Here is a 16,337-nt window from a genome sequence, read left to right on the forward strand (position 1 = left end):
GGTGCTTAGTTGGCAAAATAGAATTTTTTACTAGTCACATCAAAAGTTTGACCAGATATTGGAAGGGGTTTTCGGATAAGAACGAAAAAATAGATTACATAGTTCATCTGGAAACTACGAGACGGATCTTTTGAGCATAGTTAATCTATCATTAATAAATATGGGTTCCTGTAGCACACTTATGTTTAATCATGGATTAATTAGGCTCAAAAGATTCGTCTCACGATTTCTCCTATAACTGTGCAATTAGTTTTTTGTTTCATCTATATCTAATACTTTATTTAGGTGTTTAAATATTCGATACGATGTTTTTAAGAAAAAAATTTTAGGAAAAACACGGCTTAAGTACTCGAATAGTAAACCATATCCATAGTAGTAGTACTCAGTTTTACATAATTCAACGACATCAATACCTTTTCCCCAAAGAAAAACAACATCAATCACCTCGAATGATTTATATAGTCAAATCAATATCACCTCATCGCCACATTGACAATTCGGTCATAAAAGAACAGTACGCCAACACGTAAACACTACTACCTTCGTATGTTATGTGCGAAACATTAATCCCGGCCGCAAGTTTACTTATCACAATAAAGTATAAAGTGTAATTTATGCACGCAATCTAATATATGTTTTTGTTTATAATGTGCACAAGCATGGAATCTAAGTTCTCTGTCACGGGTTATATGCATAAATTGATACATAGTTTTCACCGTGCCAACGAAGTTTGGGACCGTCAAAGCAAAAGTTAAAATTTAATTCATCAAACTTTGTTTTAAAGTAGATTTTAAAGTTTTATCATCGCAATTTATTTTTAAACCTTAACTTTTAGATCGATTAGAAAACATATTTAAAAGTTTTATTTGTATTTTTTTAAAAAACCAAACAATTACCGACTCTAAAACTAGTAAGCAGCTAGCTACATGCATTATCTTAAAACACATGGTAGCAACTTAATATATTAATTAAAACATAGCTCCGTAGACATGGACCATATATATAACAATCAAGAAATATCTGGGATTCTCCGAAGATGTACTTCATACTCTCTCCACTGGAAAATTATTTTTATGTATGAAGTATAAAATTTCTAGCTACTTCATCCGTATTTTAATATATCATGTCGCTATTTTTTTATATAATTTGACCATTCATTTTGTTTATTTTATGTTTACAAACATGTAAAAAATATAAGCTATGCTTATAATACATTTAGTAATGAATTAAATCACAATAAAATAATTAGTAATTCTATAAGTGTTTGAATAAGTCAAACTATCGAACATGTATAAAAAGTCGACAATACTGTCCATTGAAATACATTGAAATACAGAGGGAATATAAGGTAAAATGAATACGAATTAATCAAAGTGCTGCAAGCCTCATTTCACATGAGAGTAGGAGCAAGTACAATAGCAGATTGTGAGTCAGTTATAAAGTTGTGCTTGAGGATGGAAAAAATAAAAAATTAAGAATGTTAATAGCTAACTCTATGTTTCAAGATAAATACATTAAATACATAAGAGCGAGAAAAAGATAAGAGAAAAAAATATTAAAGCTAACCTTATAACTAATTTATTGGGTATGTTAGCTCTAATATTCACTTATAAGTAGTATATGACTTCATTATTTTTTATTTAACACCATTAACTTTTGACTGTTCATCTTATTCATATCTAAATATATAAAATTATAAGTCATGTTAAACTTTCTATAGTAATAAATCAAATCATAACAAAATAATTAAAATAATATACATTTCTCTAATAATATAAACAATAAAACATAAATCTAAAATTTAACGGTGTCAAAAAAAAAAAGCCTAGGGATTATTAAACTCGCTCTAACTAGGCAAAGACCTCTAACATTATTGTCTTGCTAGAAACACTAGTCGCTGGCAAGCCGCAAGCCGTGGATCAGAGCCACGTGGTGGATCTCAAGCCGTTGGATCAGCCCCACCCATGCGAGAAACCACCCGCTTACCACCAACAGCAGCGACCGCGACGACGCAGCAACAGCAAAGAAAGCCCAAAACCGGTCGGACTCCCTCCCACAGCGAGCCCGCTCCGCCACGCCACGAGGGAGGAAGGAGCAAGCACCATTGCAAGGCACGCACGCAGCGCGCACCCAAAAAAACGAGAAGCGAAGCGGAGGCGAATCGACAGGAGGCCCAAATATTCGGGGGGAGGGGGGCGGAAGATTTCGGAGGAGCAGCAGCGCGAATCCCCAATCCACCCCCCCTCAAATCCCAATTCCGAATCCGACCCAACTCCTCGCCAGATCTCGCCTCCCCCCCCCCCCTCTCCTGGGGGCCGCTCCGATCGAATCGGCGGCTGCACCCGCGGCCGGCGACTCCGGGAGGGGGATCTCGCCGAGATTTGGGTTGGGTACTTGGGTTGGTGGGAGGGAGGGAGGGAGGGAGCTGGGTGGGTGGGGCCATGGCGTCGGCGCAGGCGTCGTCATCCTCCGCTGCCGCCGCCGCCGCCTCGTCGTCGCGGAAGAAGGATCTCCAGACCGGGAAGAAGCTGGTATGGGCACCTGTTGCTTGCGATAGACGTAGTCGTTGGTTGCCCGTTGTCCGCTGGTTAGCGTTCTGAAATGGTGGATCTTTTGGTACTGGCACGTTTGACGGCGCAGGAAAAATAGGGGCATTGGATCGCCTTGCGTTAGAACTGTTAGTTGCTTCGATCGTTTTGCTTATGGCAGAGAAGTCAAATGCCAGCAAATTTGCCCCCGTTATCATCACGGACAATTTGAAATGCTGAAATTTTGCTACTTAGATCTTGCTGTTTCACCAGCTGATCCTGGATGTTGTTTCGATGCGAAGACAAGTTCAAGTTGGTTGTAGAATAATAATGTATTGTTTTCTGATCCATCCAGCTGGCGGAGTACCGAAGGAAGAAGAATAAGGTGGCGAAGAAGGCTGCGGAAACTGCAGACCAGGCGGCGGCGCCTGTTCCTGATACACTAGAGAATCCCCCTCCAAATGCCGCCAGTACTAACTCGGGAGACAAGTCGGTGCCAGATGTGGACGCGGACAGAGCAAGCACATCATCGTTGCCATCTGCTATCTATGAGAATGGCCCAACGATTTCTTCCAGAGGCGAGGAGTTCCTATCAAATGGCCTTGCTCCTGTAAATACACCGGTCAGTGTTAATAATCCTGCCACCATGCATGACGTCAGTAGTGATGGGGGGAGTAAGTTTTATGGGAATTTGAGCTTCTCTGACTTAGTTAATGGGCATAATGAGGATTGGAGAGGTGATGCTGCTCGGAAAAGGGAAGAGCATAGTTCTGACAAGGATGTCGCTTTAAAATCTAAATTAAGCGCCTTTGGAAACTCGAACAGTTCAATCCCTCATTCTTCTAGTGACATATTTCCAAGTCAGGGAAGAGATCCAGTCTTGAGTGAAGTAAATGACACAGAGCAGTCAAGTTCATATTCATCTGGCAACCTTTTTGGAAAGTCAGAAGGCAAATACAATCAAGATTACTCTTCAAGCAATGATATCTTTGGTCGATTCCGAGGTATATCCAAGGCCTTTTTTGTAACGTAAATTGCAATATCTGATGATAACTTGAAGGCTCTTTTAAATCTTAACTTTTCCTGTACGCAGCTACCTCTAAAGACTCTTCCCAAGTGGATGACTTAGCATATGGCAGCAGCCGGGATGGAAGTTCCTTCAATAGTTCTTGGCACACATCAAATTCTACACCGGCTAGTTTTGATAAACAGGATCCTTTTATGTCAACTGGTTATCCAACTACATACAATCGATCTCGGCCATCTTTTCTTGATTCTATTGGAGTACAAAGAGCTCCAACAACCGAGGCCCCATATGCAGAACCTCCAAAGGCTAGTAAACTATTTGGCAACTCAAATTCTGAGAGTTCGTTTTTTCGGCCGCCAAATCAACAATCCACTGGAAGCAATGATGTGGATGGTTCTCTTAAATCAGGAAGACAAGAATATAACAATGAGAAGGGATCATATGGAATTTCCATTCCAACTGATTCCTTTCATTCGAAAGATGAACGGAATATGCAGCACAGTACTCAAATGTTCCAAAACTTCACAACTCATGGGAAAGAAGATGATTTTGCTGCACTAGAGCAGGTGATGAGTAATCTATGAATTTTATTATTACATCCGTTTCATATTGTCTAGATTCATCTATTGATGAATGTATATAATTTGTATATATGTCTAGATTCATTAGCATTTATATGAATCTAGGCAAGGCTAGAAAGCATTGTGAAATGGAGGGGGTATCTGTTATTGAGGATAAAAATATTTTATATGTATATTTGGGATGACCTACTAAATTGGAAATTATACATAGTTTTCAAAGCTGCATTTATCCACAGAACCTACATACCTACTTATGTTTGTCTGATTTGATGACAACTACACCTGAATTCTCTTTGTGCAAAAAACAAAAGCTTTGGTGAAAATGGGCATATTCTAGACAGAATGTCTAAATCTTGTGATATGACGTGCCATATTCTAATAAACAGCCTTGATCCTGGATTTGTATGTTTTTACATTTCTATTTTCTCCTGAAGTTTCTGACATACCTATCATTTATAGTAGTGCACATCTACCTTTGTTATTACGACCATCTATATCCTACTCACATTTGCTCTGGTTCGTTTGTTAGCTCATTGAGGATTTGACGAAAGAGAAGTTCTCCTTACAACGTACTCTTGAGAAATCTCAAGAATTAGCGCAAACTTTGGCCACAGACAACTCAGCTTTAACCGATAAGTTCAACCAACAGGTACTTGCAATCCTCCATTTCGTTTGTCAGAGCTGGATCTGGCATCCTCTCAATGTTTTTCCATTTATTATGCTTTAGGTATGCAGCAGAATACACTTTTCTTCACAATATGAACCATTTACTGCTATAACATAGTATTTCAATGTAAAAAAAAAATCAGTCTGACTGTTTATCTGTCTTTCCTTGTTGCACTGACTTATTCAGAGCGAATGAAATTCAACTAGCATAACATGCCTGCAAAGTGTATAGAAACTCTACCCAGCTATTGCATGATAGAACAGCCTCAGATTTTTTACTAGTACAAATTCCTATGCCTGGTTGTAGAAATGCTACATAATAGCACTGTAGAAAAAACTTTTTGTACCATAGAAGAAAATGCTAATTGTGAATGAAATTTCTAAGCAAATACCCAAAGTTTACCTCACTACTGTCCATACTGCTTGATCAATAAACTATCAATTCTTTTTCGTCATTGGTATAAGGATGAAATATATTTCTCGTCACGTCTCATGTATCATATGCTTTTTTGTTTGTATACACTATACAAATGTTTAGGCGCAAGTTATCAGCAACTTGACATCCGACATGGAGAGATTGCAGAATGAAATTCAAGCCCAACTGGTTAGGCTCGTTCCTACTTTTGTAGCAATTTTTAAGATTCTGTAACCCATGCCTGCTGTGCTAACATGCTACTCTTCTGTTTTCACTGCCGTGTCATTTGGAATATAATGTGCAGTGTCAAGACATATGTTGGCATAGAATTTGAAATGTATATATGTCTCTGAAAATGAGAAGCTGGGGAATGAGGGAAGGTTTCAATGGTTGAAATATGAGTTCAGAAGATAACATGGTTCCCTATCTACACAGCATGCACATTATGCTTAGATTTTGGTGTTTGGCTAGGCAGCTGGCTGACTTGCTGCTGAACTATTGCCTAGTAATTGATATAAAAGTCTATTCACTAAATGTTTAGGTTACTTAATGCACGTTTGACTTAATGATGTTTCTGATAGTTTAAGCATCATCTATGATCTTGCTGCTAGTATCTATCAGTACGAAGATCTTTATGATTTAAAGAGATGTTCCACCTACTGCTTTGTCATAATCGGTACAACTGCCTTCCATACTAACTCTATTTGTTCAACAGCTCGCACTTGAATCTGTCAGAACGGAATATGCTAATGCTCAGCTGGAGTGCAATGCTGCAGATGAGAGGGCTAAAGTTCTTGCAGCAGAAGTCATTCTACTTGAAGATAAGGTGCTTAGCTTGCTGCTTCCTCTGTAATCTTGCAAAACAACTGAACCTTCTTATCTTAGTGGGATAATGAGGCAGATGCTGTTTATAGTTTCCGAATGCTCATTATTTTGTGCACATTGTTTTGGAATATGTTATATATACACCTTGAGTACATGAACCCTAGAGATGTCCTGGGCTCACAACAATAAATCTAGGTATAGCGACAAATATCCCATACACCTGCAGGTAGGTACAATCCTATAGTTCATCACATATAAATATATAATACACATTGATGTACTAACCTTGCCACTGTTGTTAGTTATATCACTTCTGTTGAGGCACTGTTTGTCAAAAGCACATGCCAGTTTGATATATCTTTTTCTTTTGTAGTCTCTTAGACTGAGGTCAAATGAGTTGAAGCTTGAAAAGGAAATTGAGGGTTTAAGTTCTGAGATTTCTTCATACAGGTGAGGTCTTCAGCTGATATTTATTACTATTTTATGCTATAATTGCATGAGTGCGTGATCTTTATTTACAAAGTGGAAGGATCAGTTGTATTTCATGATAAATGAAACGAACCCTAAATATAAATTTGAAAGAGAAGTTCTGGTTCTTCCCACATTGGCATTCTTGAAATTCGCTATGTGAATAAATATTGGAGCCTTATGTTAACATATAAAAAACATGACAAGTTTACTGAACTCACACACCGAAACATCGTAGGGTACTGGCAGCCGTTCCCTTATGATTTTCTTTTGCTATGCACAGGCGCAAAGTTTCTAGTCTAGAGAAGGAACGTCAGCATCTTCAGTCTACTGTTGAGGCTCTTCAAGAAGGTATTTAGCGGTTTACTCTAATGTGAAACTTATTTGAACTCATCCTTGATCTCCCACTAAACTGAATATTTTGGCTAGTCCTATAAAATCATTAGTTGTGTTCACATCTTGCATGAACATTTTTGTTCCCTATTCCCTCCATCACAAAATATTAAAACTAGTACTAGATGTGATACAATCTAGTTGCTGTGAATCCGGACAGAGGGTGATCTGTCATGATTCGTAGTACTAGGTTATGTCACAACCGATACTTAGGTTTTAATATTTTGAGATGGAGGTAGTATTATTTAAGCTTTCATACTCACATACCCTTTAGTTTCACTTTTTTTTAGCAGAATAACAGTTAAAACCAATTTAAAATTCTCTTTAATACTTTAGTTGGAACAAGGTTGGCATGTTGTGTTATAGACAAAACTTATGCATGTGAACATTGCCGGTTGTCAGCATTGACTTCACTATTGATTCTTCTGGACAAAAGAAACTCCTACACTCTTAATCGAGGAACCCTGTTTTAAACATAACCTATGCATGTGAACTTTGCCACTTGTCAACATGACTTCACTGTTGATACTTTTGGACAGAAAAGAAACTCTTACACTCTAAATTGAGGAACACTTCTGTGACCGAAAAGGTTAATATTATAGAAAGAACTTCAGCCGATAAAAGAGATGCATCAACTGCGACAGAGGATCTAGGTGCAAATGCTGATCACCCTCATTTTTGTTTGATATCTATGAATATGTGTTTCAATTACTAGTCTGCTTGACACCAAATATGTTCCTTCAGATGCAGGGGAAAGCAGCTCTTCAGAAACACTGACCAGTACTGTTGACACAATAGAAGATGCTGGAACATCTGTTTCGCAGTCCAATAATGTTGTTGATTTTACTTCCTTTGAAGAGGTGTCTTCTAGCATCCCATACGATCAGCTTAGAATGATCGACAATATCAGTTCATTGATGTCAGAGGTAACCTCTATGATGTGCAAAAATCCAATGCGTTAATGTTTAATTGCTTACATTGGTTGATTGTATCCAAACAACCCTAACCACAGTACTTGAGTCTTATAGCCTACAAAATCTATGCCTTGTTAATAGTATATATTTTATGCATTGCAGTTAGCAGTGGAGAGAGAAGAGTTGCTGCGAGCTCTGAGAATTGAGTCATCCAATTGCTCCAAGCTGAAGGTGGTGTTTATTTCTTTTGTGCCAACATTGTTTCATCAAGTTTGTTTATTTCTATCCAGGGCTTCCATCGAATCAATATAAATGTGATGCATGCATAATTAAGCACTAGCCCACTAGGGTATAGTTAAGACTTAAGCCCAAGGTGCTATCCCAGCTGACTTATACCTATCGGAACCACTACCTTCAGAAGAAGCCATGTCCAAGCTGGAAGCCCTGTTTGATGGGCAACATGTTCATTGTAACTTTTCCATGGTGCATCTATCTCATGCAATTCATTCTTTGTCTTAAAGGAATTGAACAAGGATCTAACACAAAAGCTTGAGATTCAGACTCAAAAACTTGAGCTATTAACTTCTCAAAGGATGGCTAATGAGAATGTCCTTGCAAAGCCGATCGACACGCGCTCCATCAATGATGCAACAATGTATGCTGACGAAGGAGATGAGGTAATTCTGTTTCTGTTATATAAGCATCTAACAGCGAAATTCGTAGATCATACAAAAGAACATCCTGTTTTTGTTTTTCTGGGTTATATAGCTGTCTTGTGTTGACAGATCCTTTTTAATCACAATAAAATACAGAATGCACGTGTGTTATGATTGACTGACGAAGGACTTTATTCAGGTTGTTGAACGGGTGCTTGGATGGATAATGAAGCTCTTCCCTGGTGGGCCAAAGCGACGAACCAGCAAACTCCTCTAGTGGAAAGTAGAGTTTTTGGTATACCATAATGTTTTCTTTTTTCATTTATATGATATTTTTTGGCCCGTTTCGCTGATAGCATGATGAGAAGTTGTATATTGGAGGAGAGCCCTTTGATGTAACCATTCTTTTTTCTACAGAAAGATGAAATGTATGGTTTGACTTCTGTGGAACTACACCTTTGTATTGGCAATGAACAGAATAGCTGCCTGCAGGGGGAAAAAAATGCCCCCTTATATATTTCATAATTATACGTGGGGGTGGATGTGTAAGTTGTAATTGATGTATCCATTTATTATTTCCATTCACTTGTTTTCCCTAGCCTACTACGCGTTCTACCCATTTTGTTACTTGGTTCAACTTATCATCTTTGCTTCCTACTATAAGTCTTGCTTGTGAGGTACAACAAAATTTTAATTAAAGATTTATCGTTAACCTGTTATTAACACGTGGAACCTTCTGTTCTATATATTTATTACTAACACGTGGAACCTTTAGTCCTATATATTTGATACTAAATAGTTGAATTTATAAATTTGGAATTTTTTATCCTTTCCGAATATATATGTAATAAATTATGATACTGTTTCCAGCTGTTCTCATTCATATTAGATTAACCTCATTGCTGGTTACACCGGAAGTGGAATACACAAGAAAAATGATGTTCCTAGTCTATGTTCATCGTTTCCCTATTTTTCCTACGGAGGCTACAACACCATAGCGGGCTTTTTTTGGTCATGTCTTATATCTACTTATTCCCTACATTCCAGGTTATAAGATATTTCTATCCTACATAGATTTATGTGTGCTAACAAATTTGACATATAATATATATATATATATATATATATATATATATATATATATATATATATATATATATATATAAACTTATAAACTTATAAACTTTTATAATATGGAACAAAGACTTAAAAAAATATCAAAAAAGTTACCTGATAAAAAATAGTGGCAACAAAAGGGGAAAAAAACAGCCGTTTTGATCAACCCCATCCATCCCCAGTTGTATAGCCAAGGCAGCCCATCCCCAATCGTAGGCCGTCGCAGTGCAACGAAAACCATGGATACGGTTTATACGTTTTTACTCATAGCAACAAGCATCCGTAAAGTCAAAGCTAAAACGACGAAAACAATAGAGGAAACTATAAATTATTTATAAAATAAAAGTGATAAAACTATAACTCTGTAGACCGTGGCTTAAATAATCTGACCCGGTATTCTGTGCAGTACATTATCGTTCACTTTTAAGCCAAGCAGCTTGTGAAGTACAGAAATGGACAAATCAAACATGTAAATCTTCGGTCTCCGTAACTCTCAAAAAATAAAATAAAAAGTCTATTTTCCTTCTGCGCTCATTTTACACCTCAAATTATTAAAAACAGTTCACTTTACTCTCTAACAATACTTTTTTTTTTGGTCTCCATACTGGTTTGGACTAAAATTTTGATATGAAAAATAGTTCAAGGTGTTAAGTGATCCAATCAATTAGTTTGGAGTAAAATGGACTTTTTCCTCAAAAAGTAAGCAAAGTTATGGAGCAATTTAGTGCTCGTTAGTCGTTGCACAGTCGATTTCCATCCGCATGTTGTAGCCTGATAGGTATGATCAGACCAGCAAACAGACTAGTACATAACAAGAAAGAACATATGACGACTATTTCTTGTTATGGGTAGGAACGCTTAGATAGAATTTGGTGTTCCTGAAATCATCAAGAAGTGGATTGTATCCATCTTTGGTCCTTGTCTTTAATGGCAGTCCAAACTCTTCCATGAAAGCAGCAGAATCAAGCTGAAGATAGTGGACAAATAACATCAAGCAGAATCAAGCTGAAGTTAGTAAAGAATGTTATTGCAAAATGAACTAAACTTTATGGAGAACAAAGACTGGTTAAAATAGCCTAAACTTACAATGATAGTTCTCCTCTTCTTAACTGGTTTAAATGCGCCAGGGTTCTTTTGCTCTTTTGAAAAACCGGAGCAGTCATGATCGATCTTCTCCAAAAGCCAGAAATCGGTTGGGAAGAAAACATCTGCATCACCCTGTCAGATAGCACAATTTAATTGCTCGAAGTTTATTATTTATTTTTTCTTTGCCCATTGGCTTGGACAGTATAATCAATTAAGCCATGACATGTTTGCAGAGAATCTGATATTTCAGACATAACAGAACAACAATATTATACAAACCTGAGCCTCAAGATAGTTGCGATGGTCCAAAGTCTTGCCATCCTTCTACAAAATAGAAACATCATTGCTGAGGTGTCCAGAAGTAATTGACTTATTGGAGAAACACTCCAAAAGAAAGGGAAGACTTGTCACCTTTGAAGAAACCAACGGAGCTCTATCACCAGGTATACTGACATCAGGAAGATAACTGAAATCTGAAGCTATAAGGGACATGCTTGGCAACGCTTGATGTAAAGTATCTAGTAGTTTCTGCATGTGTCAACAAAAATTTCTTTGATTCTGGCAGTAAGCTGACATTTTTTTTTGTTTCACCAGGAGTAAGCTGGCTAATTCGCCAATGAAAGTGGGTTCAGGAGACATACCAAGCATCCAGTTGGTAACCAAGCTCTCCGAGGTTTTGGCAATACTTTTGACAGAACTCCTTTTGCAGCAAATGCCAATTTATCTCTTACGGACACATTCTCTTCATTCATGCCAGTAATCTCAACACAGCGGGAAATTAACGGGTCTTGTAATGGTTTGTAGACCTCAGAGCCTTGTGAGCTTTTTTTCAATAAAAGGCAAGCATAAAAGATTAATAAAAAATAAAAAGGAGTAGCAAGAGTATTTTGTAGAATTGTGAAAAAGAAGCATGTCCTCATTATGTACAACTATCCAGAAGCACAAGGGTGATGAACTGATGACTACGTTATACAAGGGTAAGGAATCAGGTCTTCAACAAAAAATGATAAATTATCTAAGATAAATCAAGCACAGGAGCAGCATGAGAGCACCATAAAACAAGTAGAATCTTCCCTTAATCATCTGTGGAAGGATTTTACTTGGTTCCTTTTCAAAAAATCAAGTATGTTCACTAAGCATAAACTAACTTGGTACCACCATGCTTATCTATGTTACAATACAGTAATAAATAATAAAACCCACAAGATCGATAGATCATTAGTCATGATAAAGTCACAAAAGAGAGTTCAATAAAAAAAAATAGACGGTAGGTTTCCATCCAATTCATTTACCGACAAGAAGCACAAGCTCATTCATTTCATTGAATTTCCTAAAGTCTAGACCGTCTCATTGATCTCACCTAAAGCCGCAAAGAATGCAATGTCAGGAATCAGACAAGGAAAACACAAACCTTCCATTTATTTTTTCAATCCATACTTCCATCCATGGAGACACCTGATCTGGTGAATAGACAAGGTCATGGGGCAGATTGTCAAGTACCTGATAATACAACAAAAGTGTGTTGCTGACTTGCTGTTGAGGTTGCTGCCATGAAATATCTTCTAATATATGATTGCGAGGCTAAGAAATCCATATGATAATCCAGCTATTATATCATTGGAAAAACGTAAGTAATCGAGAGGAGTTTCTGTCTGCTATAACGTTATAACCAGTGGTCTTGTGTAGCCTTAGAAACACAAAATAACTAAGTAAAATTTGACACTGAAAAGATTGCATTTGCAATATTTGTCATATTTATAGAGCCTAATAACATTAGAGGTGTTGCTATCCATTCCGGCACATATGGTTTGATATGCCATATGTCTCCAATTGAATAAAAGATCTGTAGGTTTCAAGCTACTAGCTAGCATAAACCAAATGCAGGTCTGCAACTGTAGTGATGGTATATTACTTCTCTGGTTTATATGTGCCATCAAAGAAACAACCAAGCAGGATGGCAAGGCAACACATACCTCAAGCATTAACACCCAACAAGGTCGAGGATCCTTGCGGCCTATATAACATGACACAAAGATAACCCAAAGGTGTCAAGACTCAAGGGCACAACAATATTCATGTCCGACGATAAAATTAGACACAAATGTGATTTAACATGCAGGGATTAGTGGGAAGTTCGTGTAACCCAAAAAATCAGTGCTAATTTATATGGTGCTTAAAAATGTACAGGATGAATTATCAAAGTTTAATACAATTATTTTTTAAATACGATATATTTTAGAGTAGATCATTGCCCTGTGCAGGAGCAGAGTAAAGAAGTCAGCTTACCCCATCCAGCTCTGTCCGTTGCATCACGACACTCAACTGCGAATTTTGACAAATGGCTTCGCACCTCACCAACAGTTTCCAACTGCTTCTCAGCAAGAGAGGAGCTAATCTCTACTGAGCTAGCAAATTAAGATAAAAGCAAGGTCAAAGCATATTGAATGGCAAAACAGAGATCCTAGAATGGCAGGTGCAAGGAAGCATGTAGACAGGTACACGTGCACGCACCATATTATTCTGCCTTTCCAAACGAATGGAACTTGGCACTCTCCCGAGCAACAATAACTATAATAACAGGTAAAACGATGAAAGGTTTGCTTACATGTATTTCATAGTATTGTATACTTTTGGTGGAGCATTTAACATCATGTAGTCAAGTATGCACTTTGCACATGTTCCAGAACCACCACCAATCTCGTAAATCTGATCCATACATGAAAGTCTCATTGGTTTGATGAAATAGAAAATGGAGATGACAATGTGCCGTGATATTATAAAGCACATTTATAAAAAAGAACTGTAGTTATATCAATTCAGCATGGTGCAACAGCACCTCCATGGCGATTGTGAGAGCAAATGGCAAATTGACGTTTAGAACTACGTTATAAGGAGAAACACACCTTCAGTGGGACTGAAAGATTTGCTGTACGCAGGATTGATGCGGCTATTGCATAGGCATACCATGGCTGCACCAAAGAAAGGTCATGCATCAACGGTCAAACTGAAAGAAAAATGTCACCTCGTGTTACCGAACAGCTAAAAAAAGGGCACCTTGAAGAGCTCCACCGGAGTAAACCAAGCGATGTCATGCTTCTTATACAACTTATCAAGGTACTGCATATATGCACTCCTACCTACACAATATATACAAAAGCAAATTATTTTCATTTCTAATTAAACGGCCAAGATATTAACAGAGCAGAACAAATAATCGTAGTAGAGCAAACAGCAATGGAACTTGACATTCACGAAAGAAAAAAAAATTCCCAAATTGCTGCAGGCATAAGAAACAACTGCTCCATTCGGCACACGCAACGTGTTTGTAGAAATGCCGCCCCGGCAAATAAATGTAGAACCGGCCCAATTCTGATACCCGCAATGCCGGAACGCATACCAAACTTCCGCAACCAAACCCAGTCCGCAGTGAAGTGTCGAACAACCAGGTGGAACGACAAACCGAGAATACCTTCGAGCTGGTGGAAGCGGATGCTGGAATCGAGCACGCCCACGGGCCCCGACCGCTTGGAGAAGTAGCCATGGTTGGGGTCGTACAGCGCCGACCTCACGAAGTCACGCACCTGCGCGCGAAGCTCCCCTCGTTACTCCCTTCCCTCAAAGCATCCCCCGCTACAGGGAGATCGCACCGCGTCCCAGCCAGCCGGCCGGCCGGTGAAACCACCTCCGCCCCGAGCGCTTACCAGAATGGGCTTGTCCTCGGGCACGATCCCCGACGAGAACAGCGCCGCCGGAGCCCACCGCGCGAGCCCCGCCGCTCGTCGGACCGCCGGGACGGACGCCATGGCCAATGGCGGATTCGGCTGCGGCGGCGGCGGCGGCAAGCGGAGTCCGATTCGAGTTCTGGCCCGATAATAAGTCCGAGTCGGAGTCCATCCGCTACTTGGGCCCGGCCCGGTCCGAATCCTATTTAACTCGCGCGAGGGCGTCGTCCCCGCTCCGTCCGATACTCCGATCTCCGAGCACCGACGTGAGATTGAATCCCCATCCAATCTTGGCGTCATGGCGCGCCGCAAGGTTCCCATGAAGCTCCTCGGCGAGCCGAAGAAGCGCGCCAGCACGTACGCGAGGCGGAAGGAGGGGCTGCTGAAGAAGGCCCGGGAGCTCGCTGAGCTCTGCAACATCCCGGTCGCGGTGGTGTGCGCCGGCCCCGACGGCGGCGCGCCGACGGTGTGGGCGACGGGGGACGACTTCGACGGCATCGTCGGCAGGTACCTCGCGCTGCCGGCGGAGAAGCGCGCGCGGCACACCCACGTCGATTACCTCCGGGACCAGCTGGACAAGGAGAAGGCCAAGCTCGCCGCGCTGGAGCGGGACGTGCCCGACGAGCTCACGACGCCCGGCGCGCTGCTGGACGGGATGTCCTACGACGAGCTGCAGCGGCTTCTCGCGTCGATCGACGCCTCGCTGAAGGCTACGGCCGAGAGGCGGGAGGCGCTGGAGCTGCTGGCCGACGACGGCGACGTCGGGGACGGTGGCCGGCGCGACGCCGACGCGCCACTCGTCCCGAGCATCGGAAGCAGCTCCGTCGACGTACATGGCTACCAGCACCAGGCGCACGCGCTAGGCAACGGCGGTCTTCTCGAGCCAGTGCCACTCAACTCCTTCCATCCGTACAACGCCGGCGCGACCATGACGCAGCCTATGTACAACGACGCCCCGTACATGGCCGGCCACGGCGTGGACATGATCAGTGGCTACCAGATGCAGATGCAGATGCCGAGCAATGGCAGCAACAACCACGACCAGCTCGCGTGGGGACCCTTCCAGCCATGCAACGCCACCATCGTCCACCCCGAGTACGACCACCTCCAGTGTTGGGACAACAACAACGCCGGCGGCTACCAAATGCAGCCGGCGACGGCGGCCACCGCCGGCTGGCACACTCCGGTTACGATCACACAGAACATCCACGGCGAGCCGTGCAACGCCATCTTGCCATCAGCCGGTGACCCCTACATGGACACCGGCGGCAACGGCAATGGCATCGGCATCGGCATCGACACAACCGTGGCCGATTACCACATCCCCAACACCGGCGACAACTTCATGGACGAACCCGTCCAGCTCCTCGCCATTGACAGCGACAAGAGATACACATACACGACCGCACCCGGCGGCGACGAGGCGCAGTTCTCCATGGATGACCTCCTCCAGTGCTCCGATGCCACCCAGAATTCGTCCAGCCTCAATCAGCTGCATTACCTCGCCGATCTGGCGGACGGCTTCGACTTCGACTTCCCATCCAACTTGGATGATCCATTGGACCTCTATTGGGAGGAGTGAGTTTTACCATGGCAATCTTGGATTTTCTATGGCTGTCCAGCATTTTCACAGCTCTGCCTGAACAGCCTAACCCAGTATTAACAGCAGCATTGTTAGCACGCAAATGACCCGGCAACAGTGCAGGTTTGATTGGATCATCCACCAGTTTAAGTAGTCTGGAGAAAATCCGGTAATTTTGTAGCTCTGCTCTGTTAACAGATATGTAATCTCAGCTAGGGTTATACCTGGCAATTTTGTATTCTGTAGCTAGATATTGTCCGGGCAAATTTTTTACCTCTGCCTTGACATTATCCTAGCAATTTTGTAATGTAGAAATATACTCCACATGATTGTAATGTTTGTTAACTCTGATATTAGA

The 16,337-nt window shown here is 41.0% G+C and overlaps 3 protein-coding genes across 5 annotated transcripts; 2 read left to right on the plus strand and 1 right to left on the minus strand.

Moving 5' to 3' along the window:
* The first annotated feature begins 2,072 nt into the window (after positions 1 to 2,072).
* On the plus strand, positions 2,073 to 9,071 carry LOC102704028 (protein BLISTER). Of its 2 annotated transcripts, none has more exons than XM_040522717.1 (13): positions 2,073 to 2,531; positions 2,884 to 3,532; positions 3,622 to 4,121; positions 4,666 to 4,785; positions 5,341 to 5,406; positions 5,933 to 6,043; positions 6,416 to 6,492; positions 6,794 to 6,861; positions 7,443 to 7,556; positions 7,654 to 7,829; positions 7,980 to 8,048; positions 8,339 to 8,494; positions 8,673 to 9,071. In XM_040522717.1, exons 1-13 carry the CDS (start codon positions 2,442 to 2,444, stop codon positions 8,748 to 8,750), a joined length of 2,274 nt encoding a protein of 757 aa, XP_040378651.1. In that variant the 5' UTR covers positions 2,073 to 2,441; the 3' UTR covers positions 8,751 to 9,071. The 2 variants fall into 2 exon arrangements, with proteins under 2 accessions (XP_040378651.1, XP_006646595.1); XM_006646532.3 differs by having other exon boundaries at positions 2,074 to 2,531; positions 7,648 to 7,829.
* An 883-nt stretch (positions 9,072 to 9,954) lies between these two features.
* LOC102704307 lies at positions 9,955 to 14,528 on the minus strand. Of its 2 annotated transcripts, none has more exons than XM_015835242.2 (13): positions 14,377 to 14,528; positions 14,145 to 14,256; positions 13,730 to 13,812; positions 13,579 to 13,644; positions 13,281 to 13,381; positions 12,962 to 13,080; positions 12,649 to 12,689; positions 12,087 to 12,175; positions 11,317 to 11,497; positions 11,087 to 11,203; positions 10,955 to 10,999; positions 10,676 to 10,807; positions 9,955 to 10,556 (listed from the first exon to the last, which is right to left on the minus strand). In XM_015835242.2, the coding sequence occupies exons 1-13, from the start codon at positions 14,476 to 14,478 to the stop codon at positions 10,422 to 10,424; spliced, it is 1,323 nt and encodes a 440-aa protein (XP_015690728.2). In that variant the 5' UTR covers positions 14,479 to 14,528; the 3' UTR covers positions 9,955 to 10,421. The 2 variants fall into 2 exon arrangements, with proteins under 2 accessions (XP_015690728.2, XP_040385445.1); XM_040529511.1 differs by having other exon boundaries at positions 10,417 to 10,556; positions 10,676 to 10,797.
* A 167-nt stretch (positions 14,529 to 14,695) lies between these two features.
* Positions 14,696 to 16,337, plus strand: LOC121053233 (MADS-box transcription factor PHERES 2-like). Its single transcript, XM_040519796.1, has one exon. The coding sequence runs from the start codon at positions 14,696 to 14,698 to the stop codon at positions 15,977 to 15,979; it is 1,284 nt and encodes a 427-aa protein (XP_040375730.1). The 3' UTR covers positions 15,980 to 16,337.

This window comes from Oryza brachyantha, chromosome 1 (assembly GCF_000231095.2).
Source record: "Oryza brachyantha chromosome 1, ObraRS2, whole genome shotgun sequence".
Lineage (NCBI taxonomy): Eukaryota > Viridiplantae > Streptophyta > Magnoliopsida > Poales > Poaceae > Oryza > Oryza brachyantha.

Bases quoted from the DNA above. Each gene is read 5' to 3' on its own strand.
- LOC102704028 (XM_006646532.3), top strand. From the start codon at position 2,442: ATGGCGTCGGCGCAGGCGTCGTCATCCTCCGCTGCCGCCGCCGCCGCC. The intron at 3,533-3,621 runs GTATATCCAAGG...TCCTGTACGCAG, and splicing joins TATCTTTGGTCGATTCCGAG to CTACCTCTAAAGACTCTTCC. The intron at 4,786-5,340 runs GTACTTGCAATC...ACAAATGTTTAG, and splicing joins CCGATAAGTTCAACCAACAG to GCGCAAGTTATCAGCAACTT.
- LOC102704307 (XM_015835242.2), bottom strand. From the start codon at position 14,478: ATGGCGTCCGTCCCGGCGGTCCGACGAGCGGCGGGGCTCGCGCGGTGG. The intron at 11,498-12,086 runs GTTTGTGTTTTC...ATTGAAAAAAAG, and splicing joins ATTGAAAAAATAAATGGAAG to CTCACAAGGCTCTGAGGTCT. The intron at 10,557-10,675 runs GTAAGTTTAGGC...CACTATCTTCAG, and splicing joins AGAAGAGGAGAACTATCATT to CTTGATTCTGCTGCTTTCAT.
- LOC121053233 (XM_040519796.1), top strand. From the start codon at position 14,696: ATGGCGCGCCGCAAGGTTCCCATGAAGCTCCTCGGCGAGCCGAAGAAG.